Source organism: Danio rerio, chromosome 1, assembly GCF_052040795.2.
Source record: "Danio rerio strain M-AB ecotype USA chromosome 1, GRCz13ab, whole genome shotgun sequence".
Taxonomy (NCBI): domain Eukaryota; kingdom Metazoa; phylum Chordata; class Actinopteri; order Cypriniformes; family Danionidae; genus Danio; species Danio rerio.
The window spans coordinates 27,133,269-27,150,342 of NC_141021.1; the positions used below are offsets into that span (position 1 = coordinate 27,133,269).

At 35.4% G+C, this 17,074-nt stretch overlaps 1 protein-coding gene across 2 annotated transcripts; it reads left to right on the forward strand.

Annotated features, from left to right (window-relative positions):
• The first annotated feature begins 212 nt into the window (after positions 1 to 212).
• gucy1a1 (guanylate cyclase 1 soluble subunit alpha 1) lies at positions 213 to 15,995 on the forward strand. 2 transcript variants are annotated; one of them, NM_001309529.2, is given in 8 exon segments: positions 230 to 667; positions 882 to 940; positions 1,407 to 1,495; positions 1,577 to 2,292; positions 8,504 to 8,989; positions 11,579 to 11,722; positions 12,204 to 12,358; positions 15,309 to 15,995. In NM_001309529.2, coding segments are annotated over 8 exon segments (2,040 nt in total). In that variant the 5' UTR covers positions 230 to 433; the 3' UTR covers positions 15,466 to 15,995.
• The last annotated feature ends 1,079 nt before the right edge of the window (positions 15,996 to 17,074 follow it).

A 17,074-nucleotide genomic window follows, 5' to 3' on the forward strand; every position in this document is an offset into this window, starting at 1 on the left:
TAAAATCACTAGCCAATTCATTGGATGATGCGCATGGCTCACAGCATCTCCAGGAGAACATCACGCATCTCCAGACGAGCATAATGCATTTTTAAGGAGCTCTGGTTTCTGGCGCATCCATTGGCTAGATGGAGGTTCCTTTGGTGCCTGTGATTGGCCATACTTAATGATCCATGGTTTATCATTTGCCCCTGTAATTTACTATGAAAATTGTATGCAGGCGGAATAGCTGCTGATAAGTTTGAAATAGCTTAGTCCTGGGTAAGACGTGTTCACGCGGGTAAATAATTTCTCCGCAGCTTATATTGTTTCCATCACCTGCTCAATAGGAATGCTTTTATCCTGGACTCGGATGGGTAGGAATGGTCTCAGTCGGATTTTCACAATGTAGATTTTTTCTGCTGTGTGTTTGGAGAGGACCATTACGCAAAGAATGTTTTGCGCTAAACTGAAGGATCTTAAAATTGCGGGCGAATGCCCCTTTTCTATGGTCTTGGGAAATGAGGAACCAGCGGACTTTGAGGGAAGCAATGCGGTGAATGTTGTGCCAGTATCCAGAGAGGTGCAGGGCAATATCACAAACATTCTGCCCAGACGCAAAATAAGCCGGAGCAAAGTTAATCTGCATTCACTGGGAGAAAGCGTCCGAAAGCTGGTGTGTCCAGAGGTAAAATCGTTTGTCCGATGTGTACCTGCAGCAGATTCTTATACATTGCATTTGGAAAATGTGTTTTTTTTATCTGCGTGGAGCCCAGTCTAAATGTTATAGCCTAAATGTAATAATGCAATTAGCCTATAAATAAAAAAGGCTGACAAACGTCTGTTATCTGTCAAATACCCACACGTTGTGCTACAAATAATGTTTTTTCCTTTTCTTTTAGTTCGAGAAATTACGAAATGCGTTGATCAGAGTTATCAAACAGCAAATAGACACGAGTTGGTAAGATGTTCTTTTATGATCTGTCATCTATCATCTGTCATGATTTTTTTTTTCATGAATTTCTGTATTGCTTTTTTTTTATTTACTCCAGTTTTTGTTTGTGTCGATCATTTTCAAAATGTAGACACAGACTCTGTTTTCGTTTTTGTAATCAAAGATTGTACTGCATTACTATTTTCCTAATTTTTGTTTATATTATACACAGTGATTTCAATTAGATGACATAGCCAATTGTCAAAGTAAAAAAAAATTATATTATTATATTATATTATATTATATTACATTATATATATATATATATATATATATATATATATATATATATATATATATATATATATATATATATAATTGCTAAAATGTAGTCTACTCATTTAACCAAAAATTGAAAAAGCATTATAACGTTGATGCTGTTGCATTCTTGATATTAATTTACCTAACACTGTTTTAATACATGTGTCTAAAGCCCCGTAGCATGCAGCTCTGATGTCTCTCACACACTTGACAATGCTGAACAATTATCTGATGTCATGAAAAACTACTCCCTTAAAACAGGTTAGAAGAGGCACTGTACACAATTATATATATCAATTTTCAATTGATTGTATTTTTCACATGAAATCTTTTCAATCTCAGGTATCCCCATGGACGCACTAAAGATTTCTCTGGGTCTGGAGGTGTTTCGGGACTGTTATGAAGAGGACGGTCATATTCTCAGAGTGGTGGGGGGAGCTCTTCATGATTTTCTCAACAGTTTCAACGTTCTTCTGAAACAAAGCACACCACCCACCCCTGAGATACAGCGTTACATCCACCAAGCCTCCATCCTCTGCTTGGACAAAGATCCAGGGCTCTTGACCGTCTATTTCTTCAATCCCCTTCCCAGCACTGAGCTCTTCTTCTCGGGTATCATCCAGGCGGCAGCGTGTTTGCTCTACTGCACACGGGTGGAGGTCAGGATGGATGTTGGGGGTAAAGACAGTGGCGCTCTACAGGCTGATCATCAGCCCCATCTGCTGTACTCAGTGGTGGTGAGAGACGGCAGGAGCCTCACACCAAGCCCCATGAGGACACACACTTCTGGAGACATTCCCCTCTCGCTGCTCTACTCCACTTTTCCCTTCCACATTCTCCTGGATCAGGAAATGGGCCTGCTGCAGATCGGGGATGGTTTGAGGAGACGGCTAGGGAGATGCAGAGATGGGCAAAGAAGACCTGCTTTCAATGAACACTTTGCCATTGTTTCACCAGAGATACGAGCCAGCTTCCAGGATATTTTGACCATGCTAAACACTCAATTCTTGCTAAGGGTGAAGCAGCATGGAGCAAGCTCTGCTGACAGCCCGGGAAAGGTAATTGTTTTGTTGTTGATTTAGAGTTTCTGCCTCTGCAAAAAAATGCAAGTGCCTTTGAATCTTATGTATCAAACTGCTGATGCTAACAACGGGCCACCTAGTTACATGTGAAACTGCTTACCTGGGAATTTTTCAAACATCAAGCTTATTGCTTAGCTAAGACAAGCCAACCAGAATGAGGAAAAACATCCAAGTTAGCAGCTTTGAATGCTTTCAGGTGCTGTGTTTGCATTCAAAAGGTGAGCTTCTGAAGGTCTGTGTCATTTTATCACACCGACATCAAAGAGAAAAAGAAATGAAAGATTAGCTCTGGTTTCATGTTGATAGACAATTAAAAAGCGCAACATGATTCTGCTAATCAGTGCAAAGTAATTAGTAGGGGTTTCCCTGCTATTCGTGCTGATCCGAGATGAGTTTTTATGAGATAGCTGAGGGAGAATTTTTTAATGGAAAATCTCAGTTTCTCAGGTTGCAGATCACTGTTGTAATAAGGGCAATGCAATAAAGCATGAACATGGCTCCAAATGTCAAGACATGGAAGGCCCTTCAAAGATTCTATTAATGAAAATCTACCCTTATGCTCATACGATAGAAATAGCACAGCAACCCTGTCTAGATTCCTTTGAGAAGGATACATTATATATACAGTTTAAGTCAGAATTATTAGCCCCCCTGTTTATTTTTTCCCCAATTTCTGTTTAATGGAGATAAGAATTTTTCAACACATTTCTAAACATAATAGTTTTAGTAACTCATCTCTAAAAGTTGATTTATTTTATCTGTGCCATGATGATAGTACTTAATATTTTTCTAGATATTTTTCAAGACACTTCTCAACAGCTTAAAGTGACATTTAAAGGGTTAACTAGGTTATTTAGGTTAACTAGGCAGGTTAGTGTAATTTGGCAAGTTATTGTATAATGATGGTTTGTTCTGTAGACTATCGGAAAAAATAGCTTAAAGGGGCTAATAATTTTGACCTTAAAATGCTCTCTAAAAAATTTAAAACTGCTTTTATTCAAGCCAAAATAAAACTAATAAGACTTTCTCCAGGAGAAAAAAAATATTGTACTGTTTATTCATTATTTTCATTATTATGTTATTTCGTATCAATATGTTATTAGAAAGTTTCATACTAAAAAACAATTAACCCAGGACATATCTGACACAAATTTAAGTTAAAATAACACACCATTTTTCTAGAATGTAAAACTTTTTGTATTTAAATGGCATACTTAAAGTTTAGACTTAATAAACAAAATTAATTAATTTAAGATTTACCCCTAAATAGAAAAAAAGGAAGATATAAACAGCACCAACACCAAAATCCCTCTCACATCACGCTACTCCACTTAGACAGTCAGATTTATATTTTTATACTTACTAAATATCCATAAAGTCATGTCAACTCTTGAAAGGTTTTGAAACAGACATTTTATTAATAAACAATATATATGTAAATAGGTTTTTTTTGGCAGAGTAGATCTGCTATGCTGCTGCTGCTGTGACTGTGAAGATTTACTCTGCTGAACCCCAAGAATATATGAGATTAAAAGGTGCTGTGACAAGATAAAAAAAAAAACTCTTGTGGCAGATCTAGACAGGTGGAACTGGGTAGGAGGAGGCTACAGACATATTCCATACCCCCAAAAACTGAAAGAATGAAGTGACAGAAAGAAATAATTAGTTGACTGCAGAATCGTTGATGAAACAGCCGGTGGAAATGTTTTATTGGTATTTATTGTTATCCTTTAAGTCCTTTATTCACATGTTAGGTACTAAATACATATAGAATATATAAATCTTCATTTATTAATTTTTTTTTTCGGCTTAATCCCTTTATTAACCACATCGGAATGAACCGCCAACTTATCCAGCATATGTTTTATGCCACAGATGCCCTTCCAGCCGCAACTCAACACCGGGAAACAACCATATACTCTTGCATTCACACACTCTTACTATAGCCAATTTAGCTTACCCTATTCACCTATAGCGTATTTTGGACTGTGGGGAAACCGGAGCACCCGGAGAAAACCCACACGAACATAGGGAGAACATGCAAACTTCACACAGAAATGTCAACTGACCCAGCCGGGGCTCAAACCAGCAGCTTTCTTGCTGTGAGGCGATTGTGCTTCCCACTGCGCCACTGTGCTGCCATATATATTTATAATTAAACAAAATTATCTAAAAACTCTGAACATGTATCTATAAAGCAACATAGATTTAATTTATTATTTTAAAGTGAATATCATTAAAGGGGTAATATGTAAGAACTATTAAATAATAATCAATTTATAGTTGTAGATGTGTTATCAAATTGAAAAAAATGCTACTAAAAATAGATTTTCTTTACAAAAGCTTGTGTTTTATGTTATAGACTTGTAATGTTTTGCAGAAGAAATAAAAAAAATATATATATTTAAATTGCTCCTGTTGAGCTTGTCTAGGACAAATTAAATTAACACTTAAGCAATGTTGAAGATAATGCTGGAAGAACTATTCTGTACTGTAATGTTAATGTGTCATAAAAAAAAAAACAGTTAATGTGTCATAAAAAAAAAAACAATAATTCGTTTAAAAATATAGCCTTAAATGTCCAGTGAAATTACATGTTAATATCAGGATGTCTGTGACAAAATTTGCATTTAGAATATATAAACCTAATATAAACAGTGGATCAACAATTTTTTTTTATGTCATCTCACATTACCGTTTCTCATCAAATCTTGACCAATTAAATGCTTTCTAGTTTGTTTTTTTTCTTTCATTTTTAAATGGCAAATAGTTTGCCGATTTTTTACGATTTAATAATAATATTATGGTTCTTCTGAGTGTGCCAGTTCAGGTTCAGTTCAAAACACAATTCAGATTTTTTTATTATAATGTGTTAAAAAGTGTTATTTTGGGGGCGTGTAAACAGGCCGCTGTTTTAGGGGTGTGTTGCTTCACATGAAAATTAGTTTCAACTTACCGCCCAACGTAACAAGGGGGCGGAGCCAAGAGCCCCCCTGCTCTGTGTTTGGCAACAGACAGGCAGACAGAGAGAAGCAACATGAGTGAGAGGATCAGCATTCAGCCGTACATGTACTACTCTGACACAGACCAAGCAGAGAGTACACAATCATTTGTGTCTTTGTATAGTTTTACAGTCAACTGTGTGCTAGTTTAAACTTACGAGCTTGTACACTGAGACTAATAACCACGCACACTGAATTAACTTTGACTGAGGCACCGGATGACCCGATTAGAGCCGCGACACAGAACACCAGACACACATATTTGTATATTATTTAAAAACTATTCAGATGGAGCTCTGTGGCGAGGCAGAAATATGAAGTGTCCCGAATCGTGGCTGGGCGCTGCAGACAGCCACCGACCTGAAGCGTCATTGTGTGTACCCTGATAGAAACCTATGTTTGGAATTCTAAAATGCGTGGTGCTGTGTGGCAGGATGCTGCACGTCGCTGAGCGGTGCTTCTGGTGTGCGACCTGCTGGCAAGTTTGTTATTTTATTTCCAATGGAGAGACACTCACGTGAGGCACCGCGCTCGCACTTTCCAGCTGCACCTATTTAAGATCACACTCACAGAGAGTTTCTGTGACCGCAAGAAATGCAAACGGCTGAAGTTTAAGGTAGACGCAATGAAAAGTACACTAGTTTGCAAACCTACCTACAAACAAACTAAGTTACAAACAATAATTCCGATTACAGCATTCATGTGGTTAATGTTGATCTTGTGTTGAGCCCAATGAGCCTTGCATCTAAAAATAGAGCAAGGGTGTTCCTTTAGTGACATGTTGTTTAGTGAAACAACAAACTGAGGATATGGTAACGCGTGCCTGTCAATCAATATTGGTGGACGGGGGAACCGCACTCCTACGTCAAGTTGCGGTCGTTCTAAAAACCGCTCCAATTAGTCGACCGTTTTTATGTTGTTCAATTTTTTAAAAAAGGCGGGATGTGTCTATTTCACCCCAATATGATGGTCTATACACTAAACTTACACACATGTTACACACAACTGTTTGAAAGGTAGATTTTTCACCATAGGTGCCCTTTAAATTTAAATATAATTTAAAAAAAAAATGTTTGAATACAGGTAAAATAACATTGCTGCATTGAAGAGTAAATAGAATAACAAAAAAATAGGAAAGAGAAGAAAAAAGAAAAAAAATGTTACAAAGGCTCAATTATTAATAAAAAATATTATCATAAGCTTTAAAGGGCACCTATGGTGAAAAATCTACTTTTCAAGCTGTTTGGAAAGACTTGTGTGTAAGTATAGTGTATAGACCATCATATTGGGATGATATAAACACACCCAGTTCTTTTTTTTTTTTAATTTAACAGCATATAAATGGTGGACCAATTGGAGCGCTTATGAGACTGACCGCAAGTTAAATTAGGAGTGCGGTCCCCCACCCACCAATATTATTTGAAAGGCGCACGTTACCATATCTTTAGTTTGTTGTTTCACGTCTGCCATTTTCCGAGTGTGAGTCAAAGTGATGTCACCAAAGAAACACCCTTGCTCTAATTTTGGATGTAAGGCTTATTGGGCTCAACACAAGAGCCTTCATCGTCTTTCTGCGAATGAGCAAAAGAGATTTTACATTTAGCAGCCATTTGCACTGAACATGCAGTGAATGCAACGTATCGAGATTCAGGCCATTAAAAATAGCTGATCCACCGAGTCTTTCAGCACTCTCTCCAAAAACACTCGTTTGATCTCGGCTGGCGGATCAACATTCACCACATGATCGTTCTCATCGGCACCATTGTTTGTAACTTTGGGTGGGTTTGCAAACATATGCACTTTTCATTGCGTTAATATTCTTATTATTATTAATAAGCTCAAGAGATTCAATATTGAACAAAAATTCAGCAAGAAAAGTATTAAATCTAGGTTTTACAAAAAATGTAGCTGTAAGATCAATGGGATGATCATTATTAGAGAAAAACAGAAATGTATCTTTTATAGATAAATTGAAATCATATTTACATTAGCAGAATAAATAAAAAATAGTGTTATTCAAAAGAAGTTTATAGTGTAAACGCTTTCTAGTATCTGACATTCACTGGCAGAGCTGTGATTAAACAAATCACTATTGGCTGTTTTTTTAAAGGGGAGGAGCTACTCTGTGTCTCACCCTCTAATGTTTCAGTTGAGATTACGTCAAACATAGAATAAAAATGCGTATTTGAAAGCACTTCATGGTAATGATACAAGGGTGTATTGTTAAGCGATGTTGCTCTGCTACATTCCAATTAAGAATGGGTAGCAAAATTGAATCTGTATCCAGTTGCCCTGTGTCTTATCGGGTTACTCATTGACGACAATATTGCCTAACATTGCCTGGCATTACCTTTACAGTACAAAGCTAGATCTAGTATATAGTCTCATAAGAACTTTATAATCAACATACTGTAACATTCTAATTTAAATGACTTCTTCTGTCAACATGATGGCGGTGAATTTTCTTGTGTGTTTGTTTTGTTACTGAGAGGAAAGAGCGAGGCGCATATTTACATACTGTATCTAAGCTTCACTCTCAGCTGTGGATGGCATCTGGTTGTTTGCCTTCATTGCTGCAATAGTATTTCAGTTTCTTTTTATGTTCAAGCAAAAAAGGTAAAAAAAAATTTGCTCTGAGCAGGGCACTTAATCACATTCAATCTCTTGTACATTTTATCCGCACAAGCTTTAAATTGGCTGGATGCAGTTCCTTTTGTAGGCCACAATGGCACCAATAATATGGGTTACTAAATTTCATAATTAACTTCTTAATGGGTTATATATAAAAGGGTTAAATTGCTCATCCAATAATACAAACTGATCATCATTTACTCTCCCTCCACTTGTTCTAAAGCTGTTTGAGTTTTTGTCTTCTGTTGAACTCGAAAGCAAATATTTTGAAGAATGTTAGAAACTGGAAACCATTAATTTCCATTAAATACTTTACTGTAGATTAAATGGCTACCGGTTTCCAAGATTATTCAAAATATCTTCTTTTATGCTCAAAAGAAAAAAAGAAAAGGATTTGAAACCACTTGATGTTGAGTAAATTGTGAGTGTATGTTTAGTATTTGGTGAGCTTTCCCTTTAAACAACATATATTTTACAATTTGATAAATTATTATATGTGTATAATTGTATACTTTAAAAAAAAAAGTAAAACCTTCCTTACTATCTCTTTGTAGCATATGGACCTAAAGGGCCAAATGATCTTCATGTCAGAAATGAGTGCTCTCCTCTTCCTCGGCTCTCCATGTGTGGATAAGCTGGAGGAGCTGACAGGCCGGGGCCTTTACCTCTCGGATATTCCCATCCACAATGCACTACGGGATGTTGTTCTGGTTGGGGAGCAAACCAAGGCCCAGGACGGACTGAAAAAGCGTCTGGGCAAAGCCAAAGCTGCACTGGAACAGGCACACCAGGCCCTGGAGGAAGAAAAGAGGCGAACAGTAGAGCTGCTCTTCACAATCTTCCCAGGAAACGTTGCTCAGCGCTTGTGGCAGGGACTTCCTGTGCAGGCGAAAAAGTTTGATCACGTCACCGTGCTGTTCTCAGATATAGTGGGCTTCACTGCCATCTGCTCACGATGTACACCCATGCAGGTGGTAAATATGCTCAGTGAGCTCTACACCAGGTTTGATCACCACTGCGGTGAGCTGGATGTGTATAAGGTGGGTGATACTGTAGCAAATCAAACAATGTACAGTAGAGCAGTTCACTTCCGTTTGTGACCCTGAACCAGTCATAAATCTCTTTTTTTATTAAAATTTATGAAAGGTCTTTCTATTGATAGGACAATGCCTGTTAGAGAAACAATTATTTAAAAACAAAAAGTAAATAAAAAAAGTAAATATTAAGAAAATGGCCTTTAAATTTGTCCAAATTAAATTTTAAGTAATGCTTATCAAAAATTTGTTTGATATATTTACAGTAGGAAATTTACAAAATGTCTTCATGTAACATTATATTTACATAATATTTTAATGATTCTTGGCATAAAAGAAAAACTATATTGTTTTTACTTTGGCATTTTTGGCTACACTACATAAAATGTTTTTCTTAAATACATATTTATAGATTTTTTGCCTTGTTTCTAATCTAAATATCTAAACAATCTTAAATCAAGAAGCAATTTCTAAACAAGCAAAAATATTGTCTTGTTTTAAGAAATAATTTACCAAAATTATTAATATTTTCCTTAAAACAAGCAAAATAATGTTGTTTTTCCTTTTGAGATAAGATTATTTTTCTTACCACATAGGCAGATTATTTTGCCTGTTTGAAGGAAAAACTCTCTTCACTGACATTATTTCTTAAAACAAGAAAATATGTTTTGCTTGTCTAGAAAACGCTTCATGATTAAAAAATGTTTAGACATCTGGACTAGAAAACAAAACAAAAAATGTAAGTAAATAAAGCTTTGCTGTGTATTACCAGCAAGCTGCAAGCTGCTGTGTATTACCAAAAATATACTCAGCAGGCACAGGATGTCAACATGATGTCAGATTGACGTTGTGAAGTAAAAATCAGGTTGATGTCAGAACCCAGTATCAGGTCAACGTTAATGTCCAACATCAGACAGACATTGCATTTTGAATACTTTCCAACACAACCTAAAATCAACCAATAATCAGCCTCTAATGATTTTACAACTTGACGTTGTGGACGTTACCGCTCTGACATCTATCAGACGTTGGGTTTTGGTTGCCATACCTGATGAACAAATTTCAGTATTTGACATCACTATGACGTTGGTTTGGGCGGCGTAGTGGTTTCGCCCCACGGCAAGAAGGATGCTGGTTCGAGCCTTGGCTCCATGGCCGGATTAACCAATGGGCATTATGGCCACAGGCCCAGGGGCCCGTGTGTACTTGGGGCCCCTGCGAGGGGGGGAAAATGCCGATTTTGGAGTGTCTATTTAGGCTAAATGCAAATAGCGCACCTCATTGGAATAAGCTAATTAAGTGATTCCCGCCAATCACCGTTTGATTGACAGAGACAACATAACTAAAGAGCGCAACACAGCAGTGTGAGTGGTGTAGCTTGTAAAACGCATGGCAACTTGTTTTGACGTGCTCATTAACCCGGTGGAATTCAGCATCTTGATGAACTAATTTTTCTTCCCTTTTCTTAGATTTTGGTCACTTTCCAACACAACATAAAATCAACCAAATATCAACGTCATTTCACATCATTATTGGACGTCAAAATAATGTTTTTCTTAGACATGGCGTCCTAAATCTAGCCTAATATAAACGTCTTATGATGTTGTGTGTCTGCTGGGTACACATGCAACATAAGACTGGTTTTGTTGTCCAGGGTCACATTTAACTTTTGATAAGTGTTGGATTGCTCTTTGGATTGTTTACAATATAGTTCATTGAAACTTCCTTTTTAGGTCTTTTAGCTTCAAGCTGGCAAAAAAAGGTTGTTTTTTTTCTGGAAAATACATTCCTTTAACTGTATCTGCGGGCCCCTGGGATTTAAGGATGATAATTCACCCAAAATCTTTTTACCAAACAAATATTAATTTAATAATTTCTGACATGCGAGGCCATAGACTGCTGCGAGGTTGGATAATGTAATCTGTAGCCGAATTTCCCATACACATGCAGCAGAGATGAATTTCTTGTAAAAGACAGTGGAGGTAAAGTTTAGCTTAGTGTCTGCCTTTGCTTACATTCTTACAGACAGCTATATCCTAAAATAGATTCCCCTCTTGTCTTCTCCCAACATATCTCAGCTGGTTCATGCAGTGTGCCTCCAACATCTCCATACTCGATGTGCAATAACAGGAAATTAATGTCTCTCAGCCTGTCAAGATGTACCATTAAAAAAAGTTAGTTAGTTATAGCTGGTTTCAAAATACTTAGTTTTCACACTAAATCTTTTCCGATCATGTTATCAGAAATTTGCCATGAAATTTGTTATGATTTGCCCGAATTATAATAAATAGTTCAACTAATCTGTCAATATAATATAATATAATATAATATAATATAATATAATATAATATAATATAATATAATATAATATAATATAATATAATATAATATAATATAATATAATATATTAATTGTTGATTTTTGTAATTAGCATATATGTAATGTTTTGTTAATTGGTTTTAACACATGGATATCACAGAGAGGCTAAAAAAATTCACAGCAGCCATGAAGCTTGAATATAGCCAGACATGTGTTATGAAATATTTAGCACTCTGCTCTCATAACCTTTCATATGTCCTCATTTATGTGTTCAAGGTGGAAACCATCGGCGATGCATACTGTGTAGCAGGAGGATTACACAAAGAGAGTCCGACCCATGCCGTCCAAATTGCTCTTATGGCTCTAAAAATGATGGAGTTGTCTGATGAGGTCACGACTCCCATGGGTGAGGTTATCAGGGTAAGTATTTCATTAGGCTTTCTGTGGTTAAAACATCAATACGAGTGATTTTTTTAATATTGTTTAACATGCTTTCTCTTATTTATCATGCAAAACAATGCACATATAATGCTATTAAACACAAAAATCCAAAAGTTTCAGCAATTCTGTTGGTTAGTAAAATAAGACATTCTCAATTATATTTGAATAATATTTGAAAGGTCACATCAAAATGTATTTTATTTTAGGTATAAAATTAGGCATGTTCAAGGTATTCATAACAGATAGAAATTAGCATATTTTTTTACCAAAGTAAGAATCAGAAACTGAACACCGCTGTTTTATATACAGAAATGGGATAATTATATTTTAATAGATGCTTATTTTGGTAAGACTTGAAGATAGTAGCAATATTACACCTGTTTAAGAGGAAATTGAAACAAATGAAATATGTAAAGCAAATCTGTTCTTTAAGGAAGTCTTTGCTTTGTTTTATTTTCAGATGCGTATTGGGATCCATTCTGGCTCAGTTTTGGCTGGTGTGGTTGGTGTTAAAATGCCCCGCTACTGCCTTTTTGGCAATAATGTCACATTAGCCAACAAGTTTGAGTCATGTAGCCTGCCAAGAAAGATTAACGTCAGTCCCACGACATACAGGTACAAAACAGAAACAACTGTCCTTGGCTTAGCATTTTGGCTCCATTGCAACTTCACATGTGTTTCACAAAGATGCATGTAACAATATTATGCAAGAACATGTTTAGGAGTCACTGTCAATTTCCAAATTCATGAAATATATCCTTAATTATAATTATTATTAATAATTTTGAACTTCTAACCATCTTCTCTTGTTAATTAGCAATTATACAAGTCGGGACAAATCTAAAAGCACCAACCTGCAAACAAACTGGTTGAACAAACAAACAAAAAAAGGTTAAAGAACAAAAGGTTATCCATATCCAATATCCAATAAATGGATGGGTCATTGACAGATTTTTAAATGAATTTATTTTTTTGCATATTTTCCTATCTTTTAAGTATTTTATTAAATGATTTGTTTTTATTATTTTTTTTATTTAAATAGATTTGGATGTATTATATATACAGTTGAAGTCAGAATTATTAGCCCCCCTAAATTATTAGACCGCTTGTTTATTTTGTCCCCAATTTTTTTCAACACATTTCTAAACATAATAGTTTTCATAACTTATTTCTAATAACAAATTTATTTTATCTTTACCATGATGACAGTAAATAATATTTTACTAGATATTTTTCAAGACAATTCTATACAGCGCAAAGGGACATTTAAAGGCTTAAGGTTAATTAAGGTAACTAGGCAGTTTAGGGTAATTGGGCAAGTTATTGTATAACAATGGATTGTTCTGTAGATTATCAAGAAAAAATATAGCTTAAAGGGGCTGATAATTTTGGCTCTAAAATGGTGTTTAAAAAATTCAAAACTGCTTTTATTCTAGCCGAATAAAAATATTATTAGACATACTGTGAAAATTTCCTTGCTCTGTAAAACATAATTTGGAAAATATTCTAAAAAGAAGGAAAAAAATCGAACGGGGCTAATAATTCTGACTTCAACTGTATATTTATATATTCTGCATGCTTATTTTTACGATCCTATTCATTAATTATAAAAAAAGAGAAAACCATACAAACAATATAAAGTTATATATTCCAATGTTTAAAATGACATGGCATAGTTAATGTTTTGATTTTACATGTATTAAATATATACATTTGTATATGCAAAGTATATCTCAAAATATTGCAAAAATTGCCATTTACATTAAAGCATTGTTTCATTTGTTGGAATTACAAATGTAGCCTGCATGTTCAAATATATCACATACAGTTTTATATATCCACATGCATGGTCATATTTCAGAGTTTTGTATACTGTAGGACTGCACTTACAAATGTAATCTGCTGATTTTCCCCATACAGTACGTGAAAACAATGATTAGTATACTTTACTTAAACACCTACTGCTTTTAAAGTGATTAGTTGACTTTACTGTAAAAAGTGAATAACACATAACACATTTTTTTTTGAAGTGAGCAAATCCATTTTTTGGAATGGTTAATTTTATTTGAATTCATTTACAGTACAGATGATTCATAATTCATTTTAAACCCATTGCCTTAAAATTATTAATTAATTAATTAATTATTAAAAGTAATTCAATTTAAGTTACGACATATTTACTCACTAGGTTCTCAACTTGTTCCTTTAAGACAACAGTTTTACCCACTTCTTAAAGTAAAGCAACTAATTAGTTTACAGTTTAACTTTAACAATTACTCCAGAACACGTAGATCTACAATATTTTTGAAGTACTACTTAAGTTACTATACTTTTGAGAAACAGACCTTAATTAGGATATGTTGCATGATCATTTTTAAGATCCACTTAGGCTTAAAATGCTTTTGGGAATTGCAGCCCTGTATACCTGTTTATTTTGCAATTAGAATTTACAGCAAAATTGTTTAAACAATAGGTAACACTTTATTTTAGGGGTGTCTTGTTACACGTCAATATACTTACTATATTAATTATGCATAAGTACAATCAACTAACCCTTATCAGGCCCGTAGCCAGCTTGGCGAAAGGGGTGGTACTTTTTTCTCAAAAAGTGGACCTTTTTGCAGTTATCCGCTTCATTTTCTATTTAACTATGAGGTTTAAATACTGCATTTTACTGACATTAGGCAGTAGGCAAATGACAAACTGGTCAGCACATTCAACTTTCCTGTCATAATTTGGCCAATTAAATAATAAAAAATTTAAACATATCGCTAATATAAAAAACAAATTTAATAAAAAATTAATAATGTAATAATGTAAATGTATTTAACAACCATCTTCAATGAGTTATCTTTACAATTTATTTTGGCATAGCAGTCAAAATAGGACAAATGAGCTCATGTATGGGACGAATTCTGGGCCTTTTTCAGTGAGGGGTGGTTTTTTTGAACCACTTGAAACCCCCCCTGGTTACAGGCCTGCTCATCCTAACTTTTACCCTATAGTTACTGAGTACATGTAAATTAATATTACTCAGTGGTTACTTTGAAGGGTTATGCTGTAACAAGGACACAATAAATTGAATTGTAACTAAATAATGTTTTACCTTTATTATTATGCATTTTATTCAAATAATATGCATAATAGGAACAAAAATATTCAATTTTAAGTAAATCTAATTTTTCTGTTTGGTTTTTGGTTTCGATTTTTTAATTGGAGAAATTGTATTCTGTGTAGGATATTTATTCCATTATCTGAGTAATTATTTTAATGTGATGTGTTTACATTAATAACATATTCAGTGAGTTCGTTATTGTACAATGGAGTGTCAGTAGAAGCAAGTACAATTCTTTTACAGAAACACAGAACAGGAACATTGCTCCAAATGGTTCTTTTTTATGTTTATGGAAGAATGACACAAGTCCTCATTAAATCATTTCTTGCTGAGTCAAAACAAGTAAATTTTTTTTGTGTTTTTTTTTGTGTTGCTGATTTAATGCTAGCAGTTTTACAGGGCATCTGCATGTGTGCTTTAGGACAGTTTGTTACTTCTCTTCTATTTCAGATTGTTAAAAGATTGTCCAGAGTTTACTCTCATCCCCCGGACAAGAGAGGATCTTCCGCCCAACTTCCCCACTGACATCCCTGGAGTTTGTTACTTCCTCCAGGCTCACGATCAAAAGACAAATGCAGCTCCAGAGGAAACTCAGCCCAGTGGATGAAAGTGTAAAAACCTCTCATACGACGAATGCTGGAAGGAGTGGGTTAATACTGCCTGTCACTCTGTGTATCTTTTTAGTTGAGCCAGAGGTAGTTTATCATCCAAATGTTGAATGTTGCCAAAAAACTATCAAGTAACACTCATCGGAAGGATTTTGCTTTGCACAGGTTTCCTCACAGCGGAATTAGGTGTGAGAATTTGATAGACAGATCATATTTTGTTTTAATAAAGTATATTAGTTTGTTTTGACTTCCTTAGTGTATACCAAAAATAAAAAAGCAAAGAATGTCATCCACGTTCGTATCTACAATGGCTGACTGTTTCTTTAAATGCTAGTACAGAGAGTGAATCGTTCATAATCGTCTATAAAAGTTACGATAAGCATCAGTTCAATAATCTTTATAGAGCACGTCATTGTATTAAGCACACAGTAAAGCTTCACCTCGGCAGAGCCCGAGCACAATCATCATTAAAGTAAACATTGTGACTTTTTGTATTGTAATAGATCTGTAATAAACATGCTTTACTCAACGCTTGGTTTGTTTAATGGTGATGTTTCAATGCAACTAGTTTTTTTCATAAAAAGAGTGAAAGAGAGAATGCTAAAGTATTTTATAATAAAGCGTGTGTCACTTGGAACTTGCTGATGCTGCAGGTACAGTATATTTATTTCAGTGTGATGAAGTATTTCCAAATGAAACAGAAAATTCAGTATTGTATGGAGTTTTCTTTTGCTTATCTTTCATCTTTCATTTGCAGCAAACTAGTGGTTTAAGGGGCGTGGTTAACTGGCATCATCAGAGAAGAGCAGCCGCTAGATTGTAATTAGATTTTTATAACAAACATTTAATTTTTCAGCTGATTACCTGCACAGATTTACTAGTTCATTACTTAGTCAAGACTAAATGTGCTAAAATAAACATAATCAATTTTGATTTTATTAAGATTATAAATTCTGTCTACATTAACAGAACATGAGTCATGTGTTTTTATGGACAGAATTTTAAGTCGCAGCCTTGGGCTGGAGGGGGTCCGGTTCGGGGACCACAGGATTTTATCCCTGTTATTCGCAGAAGATGTTATTCTGTTGGCCTTATCAAACTTGGACCTTCAGCATGCACTAGGGCGGTTTGCTGGGATGAGAATCAGCACCTCCAAGTTCGAGGCCATGGTGCTCCACCGGAAAAATGGTGGTTTGCCATCTTTAGGTTGGAGGAAAGTCCTTACCCCAGGTGTAAGAGTTTAATTATCTTGGGGTTTTGTTCACCAGTGAGGGAAGGATGGAGCGTGAGATTTACAGGTGGATTGGTGCTGCGGCAGCTGTAATGCGGTCGATGTACTTGTCCGTTGTGGTAAAGAAGGAGTTTACCGGTCAATCTACGCTCCTACTCTCACCATATGGTCATGAGATTTGGGTCATGACCAAAAAGACAAGATCTTGGATACAAGCGCTCAAAATGAGTTTCCTTCCAAGGGTGGCAGGGCACAGTCTTATGGATAGGGTGAGGTGCTCTGACACCCGGGAGGAGCTCGGAGTAGAGGCGCTGCTCCTCCACATCGAGAGAAGTCACATGAGGTGGCTCGGGCATCTGTTTCGGATGCCTCTTGGA

What these genes read in the sequence shown, in the direction of transcription:
- gucy1a1 (XM_087235641.1), top strand. Translation starts at nt 1,585, where the DNA reads ATGGACGCACTAAAGATTTCTCTGGGTCTGGAGGTGTTTCGGGACTGT. An exon ending in GTGAGCTGGATGTGTATAAG is followed by an intron (nt 8,990 to 11,578) that starts GTGGGTGATACT and finishes TATGTGTTCAAG; the next exon opens with GTGGAAACCATCGGCGATGC. An exon ending in GTCAGTCCCACGACATACAG is followed by an intron (nt 12,359 to 15,308) that starts GTACAAAACAGA and finishes CTTCTATTTCAG; the next exon opens with ATTGTTAAAAGATTGTCCAG.